General features: G+C 38.2%; 1 protein-coding gene across 1 annotated transcript in view; it reads right to left on the bottom strand.

Moving 5' to 3' along the window:
• Positions 1 to 14725, bottom strand: part of SAMD3 (sterile alpha motif domain containing 3) — a 30813-nt gene extending 16088 nt beyond the window's left edge. Inside the window, exons 1-4 of the mRNA XM_065734039.1 lie at positions 14632 to 14725; positions 13785 to 13971; positions 2306 to 2479; positions 1928 to 2012 (exon numbers count right to left, since the gene is read on the bottom strand). Of these exons, the coding sequence (XP_065590111.1) occupies positions 1928 to 2012; positions 2306 to 2479; positions 13785 to 13971; positions 14632 to 14710 (525 nt within the window). The 5' untranslated portion in view covers positions 14711 to 14725. The remainder of the gene's footprint in view (positions 1 to 1927; positions 2013 to 2305; positions 2480 to 13784; positions 13972 to 14631) is intronic.
• Between the last annotated feature and the right edge of the window lie 10663 nt (positions 14726 to 25388).

Below are 25388 nucleotides of genomic sequence, written 5' to 3'. Positions count from 1 at the left end.
AACAACAGCAACAACAGTTCTGAAATGTAAAGATGTCTCACGGGATGGAATATCTGTTTTGTCAGACAAAGCATAACTGCCTGCCACTGCCCACCCAAGGCACGAGCATACACACATGGGCCAATCCAGAACAATTTCCTCTCCATCATTCCAACAGCTAAGACACACCTATTTCTGGTGGAGGGCTCCAAACTATTTGGCTTGATAGTTAAAAAGAACAATCTACTCCTAACAGAGTTTCCTAGTGTATGAAACAGAACACACATTTATGATGTTGGTTTAGTTTTAAGCCTTTGTTGCTGTAAAACACAACTGTCTATATGGTCTGTATGTATAGGCTCCATGACTGTAGAGGAGCAAAAGGAAACTTCTAATGATAGGTTCAATAAAAATAGTAATTTGTCCTTCCCCCTTCCCTCAAACTTTAATATACAGACCTACACCTTCAATACTTTTCCTCAAGTCTGTCATGGGAGAGGCTTGCCAAGAAGCATTAGCAATACTGAGAACTGCAATTTCCTCACTTAATGATAGTGGTTTCTTTCACATTTGCTTTCTAGTAGGCATGAAAGAAATATCAAAAGACACAGAACAACTGCCATGAAGACTCTGTGCCACCACATGGAAGTTTCCCAGGTAGTTTCCACTAACACCACTTTGGGGATCAATCTGCAAAACCACAAGCTAGTTATTAAAGCATGGATTTATAGGTGGTTTCAGTAAGTCTATGCTTTTCCTGTAATTAAACTCCTTTAAGAGCCCATCTATCTGTTTTAAGATGATTTTTGGACATTAAAGATTATGAAAGGTTCTTTGGAAAGGCCCAGATGTGCACTCCAGGCAGCCTCCACAAAGGAGGCCCAATGGAGCCGTGGTGTTGCCTGAAACTGCACAGGGGTCTTGCACTGAGACATGCAAAGAGATGTCCTGGATGAAGTCACGCTGATCTGAGGCTCCTTCTTCTGTCGTGTTTCTCCTTCCCATCCCTCCAGTCTTACAGATGAGGCTGAGCCCAGTCCTTGAATATCCATCACCTAATCCTCACATTTTTTTAAATTCTCAAAATTGTTTGCTTTCTGCAGTAACTGTGCATGTTACATGTATGTATGTTGAAAGTTAGCAGTCTCCTCTGAGTCTCACAAGATTTTACAAGAAATTATAAAAGTATCACATGACAAAGCAATAATGATCAGTCAGAAGGTGAATGCTGTCATTGGAGATAATAGATATACTTCAAGTCACAAGGGAGCGGGGGAAAAAATCGTTGACTCACATTGGAGTTTTCTTCTTCCACTGCTTTCAGTTATATGCCTGCTGAGATCCCAACCAATATTTAAAAACTTTCTAGTTTTTATTTTTTTCACTCTGTGCCTAGATTCCTGACAAACCTGAAACAGTAATATTATGTTGACACATATCTAACATTCAAATGATTATAACACGTAGTAAAAGGGTAAATCATCTGTTAGTCTGTGTACAGAAAGGTTTGTTTGTTTCTATTTTATTTTATTTTTTTAAAGACTTGGCTTCTTGCTAATTTTAAAAAAGAAAAATAAAATCACAGTTACTCATTTTTATTCTTTGGGAGAAATCAAACCAGAAAAAAAAGAAAAAAAAAAGCCTGTACACAGTGAGCAACCAGGGACCGTTTTTTTTTTTTTGTCCCTGAAATGATCTCAGGGTAGCTTTGAGAAGTGGCACATAGTTGGATTAACCTTTGATTAATGTAATGAAATAAGAATGTGATTTGGCAGGCATGTCAAAGTGAAGCTTACAGCTCCGAATTAATCCAGTATACAAGAAATTGATATTGATTTTTTCTGAAATGTTATTTTCTTGTGATCAATTATGTTGGAAAGCAAAAAGAAAAAAGGAGAACAGAGTTATTTCTATATTTTAACAATAGATTACTGTTTACAGTACTTACAAAGCCATTCCCATCTTCATTCAGGAACGGGTATGCCTGCATCAATGCTCCTACAACAACATTGTACTGCTGGCTGTTTGGGTATCTGTGCAAACAAGATCAAAGAAAAAGTTGGGACTCTACACTGTCTGGAGGCCGTACTGATGCACATTAAACTGACAGAAAGTTCCCAAAGTATTTCTAAAACTATGGAATCCCCTCCAAATAACAATGTGGACAGCTTGAAGATTTCATGCAAATCTTACTATTGGCCTCAACAGGTTTCCAGCCTTAAGCTTCCTCTGTAAGCACATTAAGAACATCTTCACATTCATCAGAAAATATACTTCTGCAGCCAATTAGTAAATACTCAAAATAAACCTGACAGTATTTACTTACAGCGATCCTGCTAGGTACTTTGTCATGTCTGCTTGCAAACAGTCAACCATCCTTATTCTCATACTGTGGTCGGGATATTTTTTTTCTCCTAGTACCATCCTGACATCGTAAGGAAAATTTGGTAGAGTATAAGAACACGTCCTACATCTTGTAGGACATAATTTCAGATTTTCTCTGAAAAAGATTATATTATCATGAGCACTTATTCTATAAGGCAAACAAGAATGAAATATAAGCAAAAATTCAAAGCAAATGAAAGTTATTGCTATACATATTCAAGACTTACTGTCTTTGTTTCTACATTATACATAGTATTCACAAAAGCTGCAATTAACCGTGGTGCTAAAATCAGATGTCAAACATGAAATGTTAAAACCAGTCCCCATAACATGAATTGCCACAAAGCGTTTACAAAATGAAAGCAGAAGGCACAGCAGAGGTAGTCACTGGGTACTTACTACCGCTGCAAAATATCCATCACCTACTTTCTTTTATAGTGTGTTTCCTACGGTCCTACTAATTTGCTAATGATAGTTCATTTTGAACAGGTTAATAGAATAAATTATTATACGAGATATTAGCTGAGATAATCCTGATCATTGCTTTCTCTTTTGGGGGGACAAGGACAGTCAGTTCATACATAATGACTGGAAACACAAAGCACAGACAGCCTCTAAGTACCCACACCCACAGCCCTAAGATGAGCCCTCAGAACTAAATGCCAATGTCACACCTCAGCTGGTGGAAGTCTGTGACAGGAAATCCCCACTAGTTATTTGGAGTGCTTCTCTTCTCCACAGAATGTGGTAAAATGAGCAGGAAAAGCACATGGAAAAGTAGAGGGTATCTGACCTCAAGCATCTAAAAGGTGGTTCTGGCATTCCAAGACAGGTTTCCAGTGCTGGCAGCCCAGAGCCAAAGAAATTTCAAATGGGAGGTGTCAAAGATAGCTAAAAATTCCTCTTATTCATAGCTCTGCAATTCATGTTTGTTTTGATTTAAATTGCAGAGAGTAATTTGGAAGCAACTAGCAGGCATTAGCTAGTTCTATAAAGAAACAACAGTTTCTGCCATCCAGACATCCTTGAGCAACCTGCTCTGGGTGACCCTTACTGAAGCACAGGCCTTGGACTACATGACCTCCAGTGATCCTTTCCCAGTTCAACCACTCCATGATAATAATAACAATGATCTTTAAAAATGCTATCATTATGGATGATAAAAGGACCTCACACTATACTAATAAACATCTATATCCAACCTAATGATCTGGACTGCCTTTATGTTCAGAGAAGAAACAAGTATTACTGAAAGATGACAGAACAACTGAAGGACATCTAAAATCAAACCAGATATTCTCATCTATTTCTCTCTATTAATTTTTAAGGAAATCAAAACAGTCACCACAGCTGTTGAAATCTACACCATATACACCTAATGTTAGTAAACCACCACCTGGTAAAAGAAAGCTTCCATCATACAAGTCCCTACAAAGAAAATTAATTGCATGGCACAGAGTAAAACATTTTGGGCCTGTATAGCTGTAGTTATGGCTTCAATATCTTATTCATTAAATTAGCCAGTAACTCCCTATCTTGCTAACCTTGTTATGCCACCACAACATCTTTATGTCTTTCAATATAAGTTGATAGCTTGCAGGCTTGTCAAAGTTCTACAGACATTATACAATTGCACCAATTTCAGCACTACTGAAAATTGTGATGCAGAGCTTAAAAATAAAAATCTAAATACTGTCACATGACCTTCATATATATAATAATTGCAGTAGCTAGCAGCGTTCACAGCACTACTGTTTACCCATGCAAAATAGGTACAATGGTCAGAGAATGCAGCACCTCCAAGTTCACCAGCTTTTGTGGGACACAGATGGTTAACAGTAGATGCAAACTGTAGCAAACTTGTGTAAGCACTTTGCTGTCTCACACACGCAGAAAAAAAAAAGAGACAAATTACACACACATCCACACAACACATTCTAATGTCCTTTTTTGGTTACAAATAATTACAAAAATGAAAAAGTGGTTTTGAAATTACTTAGAAATCCTCACTATGCAAATAAAGTTCAGATGTTCAGTGTAGCATCAGTTAGGAAATTTGGAGCCTACAAGCCTGAATCCTGTGCTTTCACCAGCTTCACTGAGATCACTGACACAGCAGACAGGCTGCAAGTAACTAAATTTTACTTTCAGCAAGCTGTCACATAATCACAGAATGGCTTGGGTTGAAAGGGATCTCAATAATCATGTAGTTCCAACCCCCCTGCTGCAGGCAAGGTTACCCAAAATTAATGACTGGGGTCATTTACAATGACAAGCTCCATTTGAAATGTGCAAGGGGGTGGCTTACTTGAGTCCAAGGCCACTACAAAACTCAGCATCACTATGCAAAACAGCAATTACTGGGGCAAACTTGAGCCTGATGCTCATCCTAAGTTCCTGAATGAAAACTGAGAAAGCGTGCCAAGAGCAGCTTGGATGAGACTGAGCTTGTGTACATGACAAAATGAAGACTTGCATGGCACAGTTTTCAGGGCCAGGATAGTTAAAACAGAGTAACTTGTAGTTGAGCAGCACCAAAACTCCTTTATTCCTAATAACAACAACTCTGAATTGCTATTTTGAAAAGACTGAGCAGACACACTTCAGGCAAACCTTAGACTACTAACTCTGAGGGAGAGCGCGTGATTTGTCAAGTCACCCAATACATATCTGAGGAATTAAGGAATGCCACTTCCTAACACCGCATTTGAGTTGGAGAGTTTTCTTTCTAGATTTTGGATAACACAGGACATTCTAGTTTTCCTCTACCACCCCAGCCACAAGTTAGTTCTCCAAGTAATAACAGTTACTTCAAGAAAATAAGATGTTAAAGTGTCTAATAGCCACGGTTGCATAGCAATGCTCCCCTCCACCAGGCCCTCTGAATCTGTCAGTACAAAAAAGGTTCTCCAAATTCCACCTCACTCCAAGTTTCTCTTCTCCCTTACCCAATACAGAATGTACTTCCTCACTCTCCAAACAAGATCAGAAAATTCCTTTCATCTCCATGGTACAAAATAGTTGACGTTTTACTAGCTTTTGCCAAAAATCATTGCAGGAGGGCAGTCATGTTAAGCATCTGAAGTAATATTTTAAAATGAAATACAACTTGTTCGAAAAATAACAACTCCACTCTAAATGTTATTCCCAGAAACGACCACTGGAAAATTTGTTTACTTAGAGGAACAGTTCAGTTAAACCATACGTGCACTGTGACATGTGCATATAGCTGAGAGGTTCCTTGTTCGTGAGGAACAGGATTACAGTTAGATTTAAGTACAAAAATGTGGCTTCCAATTTGAGACACAAAGATAAAATTAAGATCCCAAAAGGTAAATTGCTATGTCTTTCCTCTAAGTTTGTGAAAAATTTTTTGTTGCCAACTAAATCAAACAGAACGGCCTTTGCAGTCTTCATTGTCCCCTTGCTTTCACAGGTCCTTTTCCTTGCCAGTACTGGGAATCCCTTTGCTTTGCATAAAGTTATTTCAAGAAGACACAGAACAGAAAAAATGGAATGAAATAAAAAAATGAATCCCACATCTATCTGTATCATGTAACCTCTGGAACTTCAAAATCCTGAAGATATCTTCCTTCATTGCAAAAGAGACAAAGGTTCATGCATGTGCATGTGCTGTGACAATCTCCAACCATTCAATTAAGTTTCCAGATTGCTCAAGTCTGCAACTCTGTGGTATTCATTGCTGCCTGTTCCATTAGGTTGGGTCCTAGCTACTTACAGCTAAGCAGAACCCTACTCACATTGGTGGCTTCCCAGTTTGTCACATCAGTAGCAGTCTCAATAGATTAGCTTTTCCCTCCACAGGGACGGGTCTAGGCTCTAAACTGAACATCAGCAAAAGATTCCTGCCAGAAGATCTGTAAGTTGAAAAATAGTCCATGCTGCAAAGCCACAGAATAAGGAAAGGAGACAAAGAAATCTGGAACCTGCAGATGTGAAGGAAAAGACTGTTGTACAAAAGCATAACACATGCATAATATGCTTTTAACATTTACAGCCTTAAATATTGACATGCATTTATTTCCACCAAAAGAAACAATGACAGATAATTAAACACGATTATTTCAAAACGTGGCTCTGTGCTATTCACAGTTTGAATGTCCGTACTTAAATACTTCTTCATGGCTTTTCTTCATGCTCTTCTCTGCTGGTTTCCTACTTTCCAGCACAAATGCACATTTTCACAGGTTTTCCCCAGAACTAAGGGTTTGCAGTCCACATAGTCCTTGATGATGTCTTTTTTATTTTTCAGTTGCCACTAAAAACGAGGGCAGGTAGACTGAACAAATTACTTGTAATTTTATGCTTCATCAAGCCAGCAGGAGTTGAAAAACAAAACAAGATAGCAATCCATTTTCCATAACACTTCCAGATTTTTCTGCAAATTCTTTCTTCAAAATTCATCAGAATCAGCATGAGCACAAAGTTAAAGATAAAATCACTGAGCTTAAAGAAAGTTTGCAGGATGCAAGCACAGGCTTATTCCAGGGAGTTGAGATTTTTTTAATGATTTACATTCTCAAGAGCTGCACTACAGAAGTGAAGACTCCAGTTTCATGCTAGCACAGCAGTTGTAGTTTACAGAAAAGGGAAGAGAAAATGCTCCTTGGGGAGTCTGACTGTCAGAACTGCCATCTATATCAGGCTTTTGTGAAGAAAAAGTGTTAATTTGTCTTCACCCACATAAGATGTATTTTGCTATATCCAAAGAATTTTATATTTGTTTGTTTTGGTGACTGCAGGGTCATCTTGACAATGTGGCACACCTAGCAGTCACTATCTCCTTCAAGTCCTGGCTTATTTCTAGTATGGAAGACAATTAACAAAATCTTATTTTTCTTTTTTGTTGTTGTTGTTGAAAGACTGACCTCATTATAAAAGTAAATCTAGTTCAAAAACTATGAGATCTGTTGTCACGACTTCCAAAATACTAAGGCAGCAAATGGGGAAAATATTGAGCTCTTGTTTGTTTGTTTTAGTTAAGTTTTATATTCTTAAAGCCTCCTACTGCAATCACAGGGAAATTGAATTCTCACTTAAAGGAGAAGATAGAGAAAAAAGTAAAGCAGCAGAAATTCTTGCAACTTCAAATCCAAAACCCAAAATTAGACATTTGTTCCCAAATCCTGTAGAAACCAAACCCAACAACCCATAGATAAAGTTTCTCTAAAGAACAAATAACTAATGAAGTTATGAAGAATCATTAAAATCAACAAAAAAAAAATCATATTATGATATGTGGAATCCGCTATTAAAATGATTTGTAGATTCAGAAGTATTAGAATAAATGAATGAAAGACTGAATCGCTTAAAAATGAAGGACCAAATACAAATTATGCTTCTGGAATCTCTAGGCATCAGTTTTTTGAAAGGTGTAATCTGCACTTCCAAACAAACTATAAAGTATTTCTTTCACTTCTGACCACCATCAGAGACTTTGCACGTTTGCTTGTGTTTTTAATGGCTGTTTTTCATGCTCATATGATCCAGCCAGAAAAAAATATCATATCCACTGGAAATAATTCTCACTACCTCAACAATACAGTTTCTACATTGAAATAAAGAAACTTCTGATGTACATAAAAATGGGAACATTCCAGTGTCAAACTTCTTTTAAGACTATTGTTTCGTATGCGCACACTTCAAATGCTACAGACAAACAGTACTGAAGTACGTATCTTGCAATGGTATCTTGCAATTCTGCAGGCCAACAGTAACAAAAAAAAGTTATTAAAAATGTAAATTATTAAAAGTGAATGAAGCTGGATTTAAAATAAATATTCCAATTTGTTGATCTTTCTATTAGCCCAAATTCATGCTGATGCTAGCACCAATATGTTGTCAGTGGCCCTGTTCATGTACTCACACCTTGTAGGCCCAGGTTTATTTAGATAACAATCGTATCTTCCAAATTTGCAGCAAATGAAAAGTCCAAGGCTGCCATTGTTGGACAAAGGGTCTGTTATCCTGTTTGTGCTCTCAAACCTGTTCTGCACAAATGACTTGAAGGCATTCAGGCTGTGAAGTTGTTGTATTGCACTTGAAAGCTACAGAGCACGTTTTTATAGGAAGAACAAATGTACAAATAAAGCTGTACCAGGGCATCACTTAAGGCAAACATCTGGACCACCACACTGGAAGCAGTGAAACGAAGTGATGTGTTATGTGTATCCTTTGATAAACAAGCACCCTGAGAAAAGGCAGAGAGGACAGAAACCAACCAATAAATGCTGGTTTTCACAGCAGTGTCAGGCATTTACAAGCAATGACAGCCTCTGTCTTAGCAACAAGATAAACATGAGGCTGCCAGGAGCCCTGAGACTGCTAACACTCTGATAGAGAAAAGCAGGTATTGAGGAAATGTATTTGTTGAGTCGCCCTCCACATGCTATATTGTAGTCTTCACAGACAGGGACAAGAGAACAAGTAGTTCTCTTCTTTGGAGCTCAACAAAAAGGCTGCCTGTTGTATTTCTGTATCTGTTAACAAAAAGCTATTCTGCAAGGAAGCCATACGATTGCTGCAGCCACTTGCTGTGGTTTTGTGTTTAAACAATCTTCTCTCTCTCTTACTTAGTAATGCAGAAGATTATTTAACAGTTGTTAGAACTACCTACAGAAGTAAGATATGGAGAAATTTTAAGCCAACTCACCAGCAACAATAATACATAAAAGAACACGTCATTTCGTTTAAAGCAAAACCACACTGAAGCTACACCTCCACAGGTCTCTTTGGAAAAAAAAAAAGAAAAAAGAAAAAGAAAAAAGATGAAAAAAGCCACAACATTCAGATTGGAGAAATGAGGAGACAGAGGCTGCAAGTCCATTGAACTGAATATTTCAGCCATCCTTGCTGAATTAAACTGACTCCTGACAAAATGGACTGAATGATTGCTCGTATGAACTGCTCTACCACCAGATAAATGAGTGAAGTGAGAGCACTCATGAAAGAGGAGAGGAAGTTGTCATTGCTCTTAGTTGCATTACAAAATCTAGGCAGCCTGGTGAGAAATGCATGTATATCCTCCTTCCTGTTCTGATGGAGACAATCAAGAGTGACTAGTACAGCCACCTCTCTGTCTTACTATAATTTCCCACTCCCCATTAGTTGAGAGAAGAGGATTGGAGTGAGGTGGGAAAAACATGAACAAGCAATGCATGGACTTAAAATATCAGATTTAAAAAAATGTGAGGGGAAGGGAAGAGGAAAAAGAAAAAAGACAAAAACAAAAAAAACACTAGTTAATCTAACAAATACCAGATCAGTATTGTACCAAAATCTAAGAAGTAGCTTTAGTTATTCTGATGCAGAAAACTGCTTTTTACCATGGCATGTAAGTCCATAGGCTAAAATTTGGTGTGGAGGAGAATGTGTGGAAAATCAGTTTCCAGAGTACATATATTATCTGAATAGAACAGGAGTTACCTTTTATACCTTAGGCTAAATATTCATCTTTACTGTCAAACCAACTTTTTCTGTTCCCTTAATCAAATTTCTAAAGCGAACACTTTGTTCAACTCTTCTCAACCTGTTCATAACCAGCATAACTCCCTCTAGAATATAATGTGTGAGATTTTCCATCAGTAACTGAACATGCAATAAAGGAGTACTGGGAGTGGGAAAAGAACTCGATTATAGCACTTTATTCAGTGGGTCATGTCATAGACATAAACAGCATCATTCACCTCCAAAAATAGTATTAAACAAGAGATGAAGCTAGTGCAGCAGTTAATAGATGCCAGGGATGTTCAATTCCATTTGCAGACCTAATCACTTAGTTAAAACAGCTGTTTAGGAGGAAGACATTTTCCAACTTCTCATCTGACCTTTAAAGAGAAACCCTCATATAATTTGCTTTTTTTCAAGATTATAAATCATCATAGCTCCACTGATTTTCTACCACTTCACCAAGAGAAGCACCACCATTTACAGCTGCCTTCTTTCCTCCTCTTGTGCTTCTTTGCCCCAAGGTGAATTTGCATTGCTCTTTTGCAGTCCGTTTCCCTTAAGAGGCGATTACCGGCCTTTGAAATCTTTGTACAGAGAATATTTGCTGAGAATGCTTCCTAAAGCCAGCCTATCCTGGGTGAGGCTGATTCACACAGCACGCTGGAAACTCCTTAAACAACACAAGGCAAATTACTCATTAATTAAAAATAAGCACCCTTTAGATGCAAAGGACAAAAATCATCACTTGCAAGAAGTATTAGTGGTTTGTTCCATGGATTTAAATGATTTGGACTTGTTTCGCTAATAACTGCACTGCAGAATCTTTGGGATTGGATTTTTTTGTTGTAGTTTTATTCTGTTGAAGGTCATAGTATAACTTTATTTTAAAAGCATTAACTATGTGATTCACTATGCCACCTTCTCTGTTCCCAGACAGTCTTATCCTTAATTCCTTTCTAGTATTTTAAGTGATAAAATATACATTTCTATGTAAAGACCACTTTATTGGAATGGTGAAGCTATCAGTCATGAATGTGTGGGAGAATGATAGTTGGGGGAGAAATTATAGCTGGGGGGCAGAAGGGGATGAGCAACTAGCCTCGCAGACAAGAAATCAGTTGCCTTGGAAAAGAAATCAGAATCTTTTTCAGCACTAGCTGCACATTTTGCAGGAGAAAAAAACCAAATACTCATCTTGATTCTAAGAGTTTAAATAAACTCATTTTGACACAAGGAAAACAGGAGTGCAAATGGAATGAGCATGACTACCTTCCCAAGCACTATATTAAAAGCACCTTCAGTACGTGATTTTTTTTATAATCATATTCAACTCAGTAATGAATATTTTGCAAGATTATTATTGAAAGATCTGGAAAGAAAAAAAAAATCAAAAACTAACCAATAAAGACAAATTCATACTGTGCTGTTGGCACAAGGTAACTGTAAATTAGAGAACAAGCACAGAGGACAAAAGATAGCAAGAACCTAATTGGACCTTTTCACTCATTAATTCTACTGCATTTCAGCTTCTGCTATTTTCTAAATAGACATGATACTGATATCATCTCTCAATCAAACTCAGTTCAGTTACCCAACTCTGAAAAGTTGAAAGGAATAATACTGCCTAGCAATATTCTAATTACTGGAGTAACAAAATTCAAGAAAATAAACCTCAGGGTTGCAGGATAAGTACAACTTTCATTGCCTGGCATTTCCCAGTCACCAAGCATAACTAGCAAATACCGTATGCAAGGATGGGGAAGAGGGAGGGAATTACTCAGTATTCAATGTCAATTTCAATTCAGCTAGAACTTTGGAACCTTTTTTCCCACCTCTTGAAAGTTAAGCCCACCACTGAGCCAGTTTCACATTACTCCAACCATCCTAACATCTCTGTGAGCACTGCCCGGTCTCATATCCATCTGTTCCTGGTTATTTGTTCCAACTTCAGGTATTCACTTGCTCCAAAAACTTCTGATACCCACTTAACTACATGCCAGAAATCCCTACTCCAAACCACTTATCTCAATTTTAGCTTTGCATCCTCCTCTCTTCCTCTGCTGTTATTTCTTCTTGTGCTTATAGGAAGCAACATTTAACAGTATTACTCTGTAAGACAGGGGTTATTGTCATGCTGCCATCCTTCAACTGTTTTTTTGTTTTGGGTTTTCTTTTTTTTTTTTTTTAAGTTACAAGATGAGATGAAGCTGGTAACTTTGATAGGTAGGTGCTAGAGGCTCCCTAATGCCTCGGATTCCTTATTTTCACCATAATTAATAAGGCTTTGCCTAATCAAAGTTAAAGCTACATAGAAGCAGGAAACAGGATAACAGACATTCTCCAGCATTCATCAACAGCACATTACTTGCAACAAGATGTCCAGCAACATAGGTTCACTCTACTAAGAGACTCATGAATCATTCTCTAGTCATAAAGTAGAAAACAGCATAAAAATTTTCTGGGTGCAGCCACCGATTACACATTTCTCTCTTCAAATGCTGCTGCTTAAGCCTTTCTAAGAATTGCTAGAACTTTTCTTAGGGAAAAAGTAAACGGACCAATAAACTAAACTATTTCACAAATTATGACATTTTTCTCTTGGGATTACATAACTTCTTTCTATACCTCATCTCTCCAGAAGCTCTGAACTCTAAAGATGCTCTGTAAACTGTTCCAGTCTCAACTACACTCACATGAAATTCTGTTGCTGTGACATTGCTGTTGGCCGAATTTAAATGGGGAGTTTCTTTTTTTCATCCATCAGTGCATCATTAAGTCCCACATCTCCAGCCATCCGGTTAAATATCAGAAAAATCCAATACAACCCTTCAGTGGCTTCCACCTTCAATCATACTTGGAAGTCGAAAGCATATTGACAATTGCTTGGTAATGTTTCTGTATGAGCTTCTTGTGCATACATAAACAGCTTCTCCAGCTTGATTCAGAAGTTCTCCACCTTCTCAGTGAGGGACACAATATCCTACTTTCTAATTGTCCTTATACAAAATGCAGATCACTTTCAGTGATCCTTCACAAGGCCATTACTACTGCACAGAAAGCATTCACTTACTGCCCTTGGAACTGTGTTCCTGTCAATCGCTTTGGTTTTGTTCCTGGGAGAGGATTTGAGCCAAACTCAATTCACATGCAGACAGAAGGTACACTGAGGACAGAATGAAGAGGTGGGCAAGCAGGAGCGCAGCCGCAAGCACTAAGGATAGCATTCATAAAATAAACGTGTCAGGAAAGTACAACTGAAAACTCTTGGAAGCTCAGCAGCAGGACAAACAATGTAGTTTGTTTTAACGGGGACTCAGGCACTACTGTCTCAGTGGGACTGCAGATTCAGCAATAGGTGGTACTAGCTGTAAACCTTCATCTGGCAACAGTGCTCATACAACAAAAATTGAAATTCAGCCTTACAATCACTAAGCAACACAAAATGTAATCTAACAAATGCTGTAGGTCTATGAATCTTTGTTTCTTGTAAAAAGAGAGTGAAATCATTACTTCAACAACATTTCCTACATATTGTTCCAGACAGGAGTCCTTAAATGAGATCCAAAGAAGTTATTCTTACTGGACCTTCTTCAAAGAACATTTGAAAATAACTGCCTCAAAAGCTTAATACAGCAAATATAGGAAGTTTCAGCTAATGTCAAAGTTCAGGAGTTAAGTATCACTTTGCGCAAATAAAAACTGTTTTAGAGCCAGAACCAGTTAAACTAATAGTAACGTTCAGTAACGTTAATAGTTAATAGTTCAGTAACGTTAATGCTGATGTGGAAATAACTGTATTTCACATTTAACACATTGCTAGAGATCATTTAGAGTCTGCATTTATAATATTATTTTTTTGAAGTTACAGCTGTAGAGCTAGTAAATAACAGATCTAAAGCAGTACAGAAAGAATGATTTCAGTCACACTGATGTTTTCTGTACATACTCACCCACTGATCTCTGGAAGTGTTGGTGAACCTGCTTCACAGACATATGTAAAGGATTGTAGCCCATGTTTTTGTTGCTTGTATTTATTAATCAGGTCCATTAGCACTGCCTGGTGCCCAATCTTCTTCACCAGCTGCTGCACCATACGATCATTCAGAGCCAGAAGAGCTGCTCCACTTACTTCTTCTTCTGTAGATTGAAGGGGATTACAATCACCGTGAGATAATTTTAGACTCCTATATATCTAAAATCACGATGTTGCTTTAGGACAAACTCAAAGATACTCTCTACTAGTGATGTGCTTCTTCAGCTGCTTTAAAGAAATGATGCCTTTCAGGTGCTGTCCTTTCCACTATCAGAAGTGGAAGTCAGTGTCCCAGCACCCTCCAGTAAGAGGATGCTATGTCTGAAATGCACAGAAGCAGTGAATTAGTATTATAATGCTTAAAATCAGGCCGTACTTGGACCACAGCAGATCATTTTTTGTTATTTTTCCATAATGAAGAAATGCAAGGAGCACACAGCATATAGCATGTTTGCATAACAGTTTATATAGCCTGTTTATGTACTCAAACACATTTGGAATATACACCCTCTGAAATAACGCAACTGTAGCAGGATAAAATAGGCCCTGTTAAGCTTGTTGTGCTGCGAGCTGTTCCTGGAGAGAAAGTGCATCTCTTTACACACAGCCTTAGACTCTCCCCCCTGCGCTCCTCGAAGACCTCATAACGAACCTGCAGTTATTTCTGATGCATCGCATGGATGCTAGCCCCAAAACAAGCTAAGGAGAGACAGTGACAAGCATTTTAAAAAGAAAAAAAACACAGGAACAACAAGAATGCCTACCGCGAAACTTAGAAACTAGTTCTCCTAAATTCCTCTGTCTCAGCCAGCTGCAGACTTGATCCACCGACCAACTTTCCATCTTCAGATGTCGCACTGTTAAGTTTCACTGGGAAGCAAAAAAAAAAAAAGACTATTTTCATACTGAACTAGGAAAAAAAGAAAAAAAAATAATTTGCGAATGCAGTTAAGTTTACATGCTCTGGAAGAGAAAAAATAAATAAGTGAGGATAATCCCACTACTGCCTGTCGCGGGTGACGGCTTCCTTGGATTCTTCTTTCCTCACCTCCTCACCTCCTCTCCCTTTGCTGCTTTCCCTCTGCTCCCGGAGTCAGCCTCATTCCTTATAAAATACAACCCGCTCCAGCACCATTAACACCCAGGTTTCCATTCAGAGAGGAAAGAAAAAAAAAAAAAAGGCGTGAAATTCATCACCACCACGCTCATCGGGAAAAGGTTGACATCTTAAAGAAAGACACGCAAAAAAAAAAAGAAACAAAAAAAAAAAACAACCAGAAACTCGGATAAGAGTCTGGCATACGTACGTTGATAGGCCAGGCACATTAACCGCTCTGCACAAGCAATAGATAGACAGGCAAACACTTAACGGCCAATTAAAGACAATTAGAGGCTCTAAAGCTGCTGGGGCGGGGAGGGGACAGCTCCTGCTGGCAGCTCCTGGTCACCTTCCTCTGGCCACGGCGCGCCCCGGGACGAGGTGACCGCCGCCGTGGCGGGAGGGGTACAGCTCCGAGCGGAGTGCGGCTCGGTCCCCGAGACCCCGGAGCACCCGCCCTAGCTTGTGCTCCTTTCCCGGGGTCTTGCTTGAATCGCGAGGGGAACGAATCGGGCACTCACCAAGAAAATCAGTGCTGATAAGAGAATCTCAGGGGAAGACTCCATACCAGCTCCTTAACAGTAGAAGACTTTCTGAGAATGATTTTCTTATTAGTATGTCTCGCTTCCTTTACAAGTTCTACTTTGTAAAGGAGCACCTGAAGTGCCGTAACTGTGCTTGTAATCCATACCGAACAATGTTAGAGCAAACTAACAGATGCAAACATGAGTGTCAGACATTGTCAGCTAACTCGTTCATGCTCAAAAGATCACCAGGTAGATTACCTAGTATCACGGTGGGTGACCTGGAGACTTTTAAGGCGAGGTTGGATCAGGCCCTGGGCAACCTGATCTTGCTGTGGTGTCCCTGTGCACTTCCAGGGAGTTGGACAAGATGGCCTGGAGAGGTCTCTCCCAACTCTAAGGATTCTACGATTCTATTCTTCTACGTCTGCATACACCCTGGTTTCAGAGCAACGTGGGTAAACCCATGAAAATCTCAGCAGGACCTATTCCATTGAACTACCTAGAAAAAAAAAAGCAGCATGCCATCGTTTCCCTTCAACAGCAGAGATCCCCAAAACATATCCACTCTGGTTATACTGGTATGCTTCAGCAACTTTAAAAGGGTTAGGTTTGAGGGGAATGTCTTTCTGAATTATACAAGTGGATTTAATTTGATATGACAACAGTAGCCATACAACTCCTCCCCCAGGCTAAGCAGTAATAACAGGGTGTGAAAAGTCATTATTTGCTGAGAACTCTGGTGTAAATTAAAAATCACACCTTCTTGTCACACTTTTTACTTCACTGCAAAGAATAGGACTCAAAAAAGCTAAAAAACCTTGAAAGATAAAACCTAATGCAGAGCAAAATTATACTCTTACCAACCAGTAAAAAGGTAGAGGTACATTAAAAACAGTGGAAAGGTCATTACTTCCCCCTAGAAGAAGGTTTGCATCCTGGAACAGCCATTGCTAGAGCAGACATGGAGATATTAACATTTCAAAAAGCATCAAGCAAAAGACAGCCATGCAAAGCCATATACACTTTTATCACTTCGTGGCCAACTCTACAGCAAGATGTCCATTTGCACATGGAAATGTAGGTTGTGCACTTCAGGGGGAAGAAAGTGATGACAGTTTAGAAGCTTCTTTAAAGAACATCATATTAAGGGTCACTACACACAAAATTCAAAACGTTTATCAAAAGTGCTTGCTCACTTCCTTGCAAATAGTCTAGATCAAGGAGCTAGGAAGACAGCACTCTGGTTTTCTATCAGCATTATGGAATGAATATGATCTTGAAGGCCTTTTCCAATCTGAGCAATTGTTGTGTGAACCAGAAAGATTGCGCATAAATGTTGATATCAATCTTTAGTAATTTAGCATCAAAAGGCGTTACAGTAATGGGCTCATTGTAAAACACTAGGATGTTTATCTTCTTCAGACAACTCTTTACAAGTCAGAGCAAAACGATAAGCAATAATGGCAACACTGTAAAAACAGTTTTAAAGCAATTTGCAGAATGACTTGAAATCAAATTCAGAATAGTCCTGAGTGTGAGCAATCCCTGCCTGCTGTTGAATATGCATACAGCCAGTCCCTGGGGCCCATTTCTTTATAAGTTCAGGGGGTAAATGTTCACTATTAGGACTTAACCAGCTCTGGTTAGTGAAATTAAAGCAGAAGATCTACCTATGGCATGGGTGTCAACTGCTTTTTTTTTTTTTTTGGTGTTAATAAGTAGACACCAGAGGTTCCTGACCAGCACATGTGCAATGGCAGCAGTTCCATACCACGCATGCACTCATTTACTATGGAGCTTGTTTCATTAAAAAAGCATAACTCGAGATTACCACTGTGAAGTGACTCCTCTAAACAAATGAATCTATATGTCATAACATTTTAGGCAGAAAAATGGATTCATTATATCTATTTTACACATTCACATGTGAGAAAGATCTATGGCACTGCAGACTACAGATGCATTAATCTTTAACAGACCTCTACACGATTGTCAGTGAGGTCACAATTAAGGTTTTAGTGGATTTTAGAACAAGAGTGAGGAATGTGATCTGTGCACTCCTGTATGTCACAAATATGTGACAGATTTTGTAGAGTCAGATCTCAACATTCAAAGTGTGAAGATTAGGAATTGATGCATATCTTAAATGTAACTGAAGCACTTCCCTGTGCGTATTTCTGAATTCCAGTTTAATTCATTTTTATCTTTGTATGCATTACAGAGACATTATTTTCCTTCCACTTACTCCCAAACTAATAAAACTATTTAAAGGAATTAAGTCCTAGCTAAAATATGGAAGGCAGAATGTCTAATCTTGGATTACTGAAAAATGTGATCATATATCAGGACATCAGTTATCCACTGACTCTTTTAATAATATAAAGGGAAATTCTCTAGGAGCACCTCTACCACCCTCCTAACAATTAAGAAAATGACAATAATTTCTTGCTGATAGCAAGACTAGCACAAAGAATCCATCTCAATGCTTACAAAAACAGTTAAATGAAACAACGTGAGGGAAGGGAAAGAAAATTCAATTACCAATGCAGGAGTAAACCTCAAAGTGCACACTTCAGTTCTCATTCCCATGCTCTACTATAGACGAAGGCACAAGCAGCTGCAACACAAACTTAGAGCAGACAGGAGGGAAAACCTGCATCAAATCACAATACAGTTCTTTGAGAGGTTCTAGGAAGAAAGTTTGCACAACCATAATACAGATGCAGATAAAGGGGTAAGAGCCAGGCAGCACTTCTAAACCTTGATGAGTGCTAAAGAGAATACAAAGGTTACAGGACTTGTCTGTCAACTAAGCTTGTTTTAAGGTGATTTAATACTCGTACAGAAACTCTGTCCTTGCTATTGCTGGCTGCAATGCACAAGTCATTCAGTTACAAAAGAAAAATATTTTATTTTTTGTGAACACAGCTTCTGGAAATAAAGCCACTGTAACATCAAATCCCCCTTTTTCAACTTAAAAAGACCCTACCAAATTAAAATACAAGGTTACTGAATATTGAGAACAAGAAAAGATCAAGTAATTGTTAAAAATTCATAAACCTCAAAAATGAAATCTCGTATATCACAGAAAATGTGATTGGGCTGAAACTCTTCAGTACAACACAGGAACTGCTTCAGAAAGCTACAGGAAAAAGTAATTCATTCTCTTAAGAGAAGTCACATTGACTACTTCTTCCTCAGAGTAGAAGTATGAACTTCTCACCAGGACCACCAGTACTTTCGATCATGTCACTGTTTGTGCCTTTGCAGAGGACTTCATCTTCTATCCCTGAGCAGTGCAGAGACTTCTGACATATATGCAATGCAGTACAATTCCACAGATACCTAATTGACAGCTGTCATAATCCAGTCTCTTCTTTGCAGTTGTCCATGGGCTCATGCAATCAGTAGTTCAGGCTAGGCTGAAAACATACATGTACATATATATATTTATATGAGTGTTTTTTGGATGGAGCATCCCCTCTAACCAACTCCCATAGCAGATGAGTGGAAATAAATGGTGGAACTATATCCCTAGTCATCTAGAAATTGCATAGGCAAATTGTGCAATATAGCAATTAAGGTTTCTATTTTAATGAAACATTCAATTGTAAAGTTAGGCCATCATCCTAAATTGTTTAAGTAACATGAACCTCTATGTAGTTTTTGAGCTGTCCTGGTGTTGGATCAGCTGCATGAATCAGAAGGCAGAAAAGGGATGACAGTTATCGTAAAGACAAACAAGAACTCCTTGGAAATGAATGAAGTGCAGTCATTGGTAAAGACAGATGGCTGCGTGTGGTCAATGCAGTCAGTAACATCTTGTCTAAAGGTCCCTTTCATGTAACCATCACTTAACTGGGAAAACTAAAGATTGCTGTACTTCATGATTTCACAGAATGCTCAAAGCTAGTCGTCTCTTCAAAAGAGAAAAGTGACTTTGATTAAAGCACAGGAAAACAGGTCTGAGTAAGTCTGGTGCATCTCTCATTTTTGTTTGCCTGCTGGGGGCAGGGAAGTTAAGCTTTTATGAGGCTTTTATCTGTCCCAAACACAGTGGGGTAGTGGTGAGGGCAGGGGATGGCAAGGAAACAACCTGTGGAGCCCACTGAAGATAGTTGGTTGAGAAAAGCTTTGCAGTACCGTGACCTTGAGCCTGGAAGCTCTTGAGGTGCTTGGGCATGGGTGTGCTCCTCATTCTGCATGGATGGGCAGCAAAGGATGTGTGAAATACTTGGCTGCTTGAGCTGTGTGTGGTCTGGAGAGCTCCCACAAATCACCTTTGCCCCTGCTTTACCAACTTATTTTTGGAGCTGAGAACAGGGTTGCAGCACTGAGTTGTGCATATCACCTCCTGTACCTCTGACTTACTATTTTAGCATCACTGAGTTACTGCTGAATTATATGATTACTAGTTGCTGACAGCACTCCTCCTCCAGTTCATTTATCATATGGAAACGACAACGAATAACTGGTTTTTAACACACTTCACGATGCACTTTTTTTTTAATTTTTTTGCTTTCTGCACTTAAATCCTAATGACTGTTTCAGTCATAAAGTTTTGTTTTGTTGGCATGTTAAACCAGATTAGTTGGTATGATTGAGCTAGATGGTAAAAATAAAACAGGTGTCACATTGGCCTGTTTTACACACCAGAAGTAACACTTGAATTTGGCACCCTTTGCTACAAACTCTTTAAATAAGAGCGTTCTAAAATATGGACCAAGAAATTTATTGAATTTATTTGGTTAATTAATGTCTAGGGTCTACATAGCTCACTTCTTCAGGTTGTAGCCCTTACAGTTAACTAGATACAACCACAACAAAGCAGTTGTCATTACTGCCCACTATCTGAGTGGCCTCACTGCATACAGCTGATAAGCCATGCCTGATACAAGAGCTTTAGCTGAAACCACCAGTGGAAACAATCAGCCATCTCTATCTGCAAGATGGAAGGAACTGGGAATTTTGAACATTGCTTTTTGAGTTATGCCAGTGTAAGCTGGATTTAAGAAAAAGAATTCACAAAGCTTCTACAGAGGACTGTTTCATCCTGTTTGTCCCCTTTTCATCTGCAGCTTATTTATGATTAGCTCAAAAACCAACAACCCAACGAACCAAAACAAAGAAAAGATCCCATACATAAGGTTTGTATATAATAATTGGTTTTAGTTGAAGTGGTTTAAATTTCCCAGTCTAAAGATATATTGATGTTTTATTTTTAGACTTGTCCCAACTAGAAAACCTTCTTCAGGAGAGGTTTCAATGGTGGCAATTTAAAGGTAAAGTTAGCACTTGATCCCAGGCTGGAAATCACTAGAAAGAGCACATTCAGCCCCATAACTTTCATGTTACGGTCACCTAATGAAGTTACACTTTTTCAAAAAAACTGAAAGTCATCAGATTTGTGGTTCAGTCTCAGGCAATTATGAGGCATGTGGGAAAAGGTAAGGGTTCAACGATTTCACTTTGTTTCACTGACACTGTGCCTCTTAAACCTACACATTTTATAAATAAATCTTTTCTGGGTGTAGGTCTTGTTTGCATTTCAGACAGTCAGACTGAAGCAATACAACACCAAAAGAGGTGTGAAATTCTTTGGAATGTCTTAAGTAGAATGTCAATTTCAAAACATCATTTCACCGTTAAAATGGTAGTAATTTTAAGTAAATGCATATCCCAAACAGCAATACATGAGTTATATGTATTTATTTATTCACACTGGTCAAATACAGAAAAACAAACTTTGATCTTACAAATATAAAACATGAAGTATTATGATGCTAGTTGATAATATCTATATGAGTAAATTTCAGATTTCCAGTTTTGAAAATGGCTGACATTCTTTTATTTCTGCTCTGGCTGTCTGCATAACTGATTACAAAGCAGACTTCTTTTTCAACTGTAGTGTTGATATGGCAAAAAAAACCAAACCAAAACAAAACAAAAACAACCTTTTACTGAATTGGTAGAAAATTTGATAATGTTTGTTCAAGTCCCTAAACTGGTCATGTTCACATGGCTCAACAGTCAAGGGGAAATCATATATCAAAAGCTCTTCTTTTTAATTTTATATTTTTAATTCAAAGCCTTTGTCACATTGGCTGTCTTTAACAAAAGCAAGAATTTGAAAAAGAATAATAATAAAGCACTCTGCTTTCACTTCTAGTCACTTTTCCACCCAGCAGACAACACAGGGCAGCTTATGTGAGATAAGGTCAGTGTTGCCCTGTTCATCTGCATTTCGTCTTTCTCTGCCAGATCCCAGAAACATTCTGATTTGAAATAACTTTTCCTTCTGTAAACATAAATCAGTATATTAATATTCCAGTCATTGTTTTCATATTTGCGTTATCTTTGGCATAATACCAAAAGAGAGTATAGACTTCTTAGTTGCACACATGCAGTGCATTTCTTTGCCAGAGAGATATGTTAATAAGCATTTATAAATGCAGTACTATAAAAGGAGGCATGCAGGTTCAAATTTATGTTTAAGAAACTATAAATTCATAATATTTGTGATCAGAATGCAACAACACATTAAAATTGTTCTGTTTTCAAATATAAATGAAAGAGAAGAGTAATTTCCTGTAAGATCTCAATAAAAGTATTGTATTAACTTGAGGTAAGTAAACTGCCCTGGATTTGTTATTCCTATATTTCACTGTTAAAGTAGCTGTCAAATACAGCTCAGGTGGATACTGAAAACTGGACATTTGTGAGAGACACTGTGACCTGGAAACTATGATTAGTGATTAATCAAAAAGCTTTCAAAGATGAAAGTGTTTTGTCCAAGACTTTGTGCTAATTCATATAATAATTAAAAAATAGAACCCCTATTCCTTTTTCTCATTGTTGGATTAAAGAGCAAGTCCTCCGAAGTCCCTTTTCCTGGCGGCTCCCTTCTGGATACTCTGTTGCTCAGCTGATGGAAGCTCTGGAGTGCTGTTCAGAACCAGGTCATGGAAAAGCACCGTTCTTGTTCCCTGGTGCTACCTTCTCATTTTTCCTGCCCCTACTGCCCCCATCTCTCTTGTCACTCCAAGCTTTCTATGGCTCTATGAGCCCCACATGGGACTTACACAACCAAAAACTCAACAGATGGTTAGTTTTCTGTCAGGTCTGGTCCTTATCTAGTTCATTGTAGAGTCACAAGAACACCTGTATTGATAAAAATAAGGAGGGAGCACAAAGATGTCAGTGAGCTACAAGGAGTTCATGTGAGAAAACTTATTTTTGGTAGTAGGGATGGCTTGAAATATCTATCAAACTACTGCCTGATTTCAATAAGAATATAGACAAACAGAAATTTGGGAAGGAGATACCCTGATGTGAAACATTACCTCCAGCTGCTCATTGTTTCTTGGCAGGAAAGAAGTTAAACCCAAGCTGTTTGGGTATTCCCATATATTAGTTTAGCTATGCAGTAAGTAATCATTGGCACAGTATGTGTGATACCTTAAATCATCACAGCTGTTTTTACAATGACTCTGACCAAACCTTAACATGCCAAGGTGATTTGTTTTGTTCATATACGGCGTCACCCAGATCTTCATATTTCCAGGATTTCTTACAGATCACATCGGTGTGAAAGTCTGCTAAGTGTGGAATGCAGAAAAGCTAGTCCACTTGCAGAATGTGGTCTGATTTGCCTCTGGGATCCTATGGAAAGCTCACCCTGCCTGGTTGTTCCTGCAGCCTGGCAACGGCTTGTATGACAGTATTTCTGCTTTTCTGAGAGTAGCAGCGCTGATTCTGTTTGCTCACGTTCAGATTTCTGAAAAAAGCCATCAGACTCAAGTTCAAAGCAGAACAGACTCAGTCTTCAGGCTGGCTTGATATGAGTTGTCAGGGCTACATTTTCGTATTTACAGCATAAATGGAGTTCAATGCTCCAGCCCTGTTTCCTGCAGTTTAGGAACTCATTGGCTCATTACTCCCCATTCTAGGACAGTCAGTGGAAGAGAATGTGTTCATGACCCTTGGTGACACTAACATGAAACCATGTCTTAAATTCTCTTTGTTAGTTCAGCCCAAACTGTTGGACTCCGTACTGTTGTACTAAAGGTGGGCACACAGGCTTTGTTTCCATTTTGATGTGGATGAGATTCTCTTTAACAATAGGTGAGGAGATGAGCTGGAAATCAGCATTATTAGGCAACCTGAATTCTCTGACAGAATTTGGAAGTTCTCTCATTGCACTTACAAATCTTCTAAGTACAGACAGATATTTTTTTATTATTATTATTATTTATTATTATTCCTCCCCACATTTCTTTCTGCCTTTAATACAGTTGGAAGTTTAAGATCTTTAACATTTTCAAATTCCTGAGTTGTTCTGCCACAGCATGGGTGCTGGATCTGAGACAGAACCAGGAATGGGTAGGATGAACTGTCCATAGGATCCCAGAGGCAAATCCGACCCCAGCCTGCAGTGGGCCTGGCTTTTCCGCATTCCACATTTAGCATCATAACTCTGTCCCAGTCCAGTACCACATAAAGCTGTGTCTAGGGCACAGTGCAGGATGAGTTCTTTGAGTACAGAGTGTGATTCTCTGCAGAAAATGGAAGTGTGTTGCTCATCGTTCGGCATGACCCACTGGTGCTATTCGCCAACCAGCCTGTGCTCTAGAGTCCCAGGTGAACATGTGAAGAGTTCAGCATTGTCTTTGTCCTTTGGTCTGGCACTGAGCAGAGAGCTGCACAAGTAGTCTTCAACCAGGTCATGACTCTTGTTTGTGATCTCTTTCTTTGTACATGGAAAATCTAGCAATGTTAATATGGTTTTATCTACTGCATTGTCTTGCTCTATGTCAGCTATAGAATGTGTTTTTACTTGCCGGTGTTATAGATACATCATTTGCAAGTAAGATTAGATGGCTGAAAGTATCCTTACAACCTTAACTCTTATGAAATTTCTAAAACTCATCTATATCTTAAAAGGTTTAAAATAATCAGTATTACAACCTAATATAATTAAAAAATGTAATTAAGGCAGTCACAATGCACGATTGACTGCAAAATGAATTTTCAATTGCTAACAAACAGCAATATTTCTATCATATTGATTCCAATTTTTCTAAGTGCTAGTAAATATGAGGTATATTATCAATCATATTTTAGAAAGCTGTGCAAATCCAGTTTTTCTGAGAGGAAATGATTAGCTAAATTCCAGATTTTGTCCCTTAGGATCTCTTGACATTAAAGAATTACACCAAACAACTCCAAAGATATTAACAGCTCATCAGTTTTTTGTTGTTGTTGTTGTTTGTTTGTTTGTTTAATGCTTGCCCCTGATACTTTAAAATACTGTGATCTATAAGGTTGGTTACTTTAAAAACTGCTTCACAATCACTTCTACTTCCTTTGCTGTGCAGACAACATATTTCAGAAAATAGACACCTAAAAATCTACCCAACTGCTTGTGATTTTTTTGTGTGTAACACTCTTAAATAATCTTATTTACAGTAAGAATTTTTGGAAATAACTGGATATTATTCTGTATTAGGTAGAATAAAATAAGATAGCCAGAATCAGATAAAATTTTGGGCAAGTGAGAATGTGAAATGTGACCCTAGTACATGGGCTGAAGTAGGACAAACAAAATGACTGAGGTAGACAGGAACAAAAAGAACAACTCAAAATATTCAAAAGCAAAATAGCAATGCAGAACAGAACTTTTAAAAATAATTGTGGTATAGCCAAGAATGTTAACATACTCATTTGTGCCAAGCATGTCTTGAACCTATTGTTAGCTTTGAACAAGCAGTGATTCAATTTTATAGAATTTCAGCATAATAAAATGTATCTTAGAACACTGTTGGAGATCACTGCCGTATTCAACATAAGCAGGTGGTAACAAAACAAGTTTTCTATTGAAGTTTTTATGGATAAA

The sequence above is a fragment of the Cyrtonyx montezumae genome, unplaced genomic scaffold, assembly GCF_038088225.1.
Source record: "Cyrtonyx montezumae isolate F1298 unplaced genomic scaffold, pur_monq_1.0 scaffold_0, whole genome shotgun sequence".
NCBI classification, from domain to species: Eukaryota; Metazoa; Chordata; class Aves; order Galliformes; family Odontophoridae; genus Cyrtonyx; species Cyrtonyx montezumae.
This window is presented reverse-complemented; position numbering and strand designations above follow the sequence as displayed.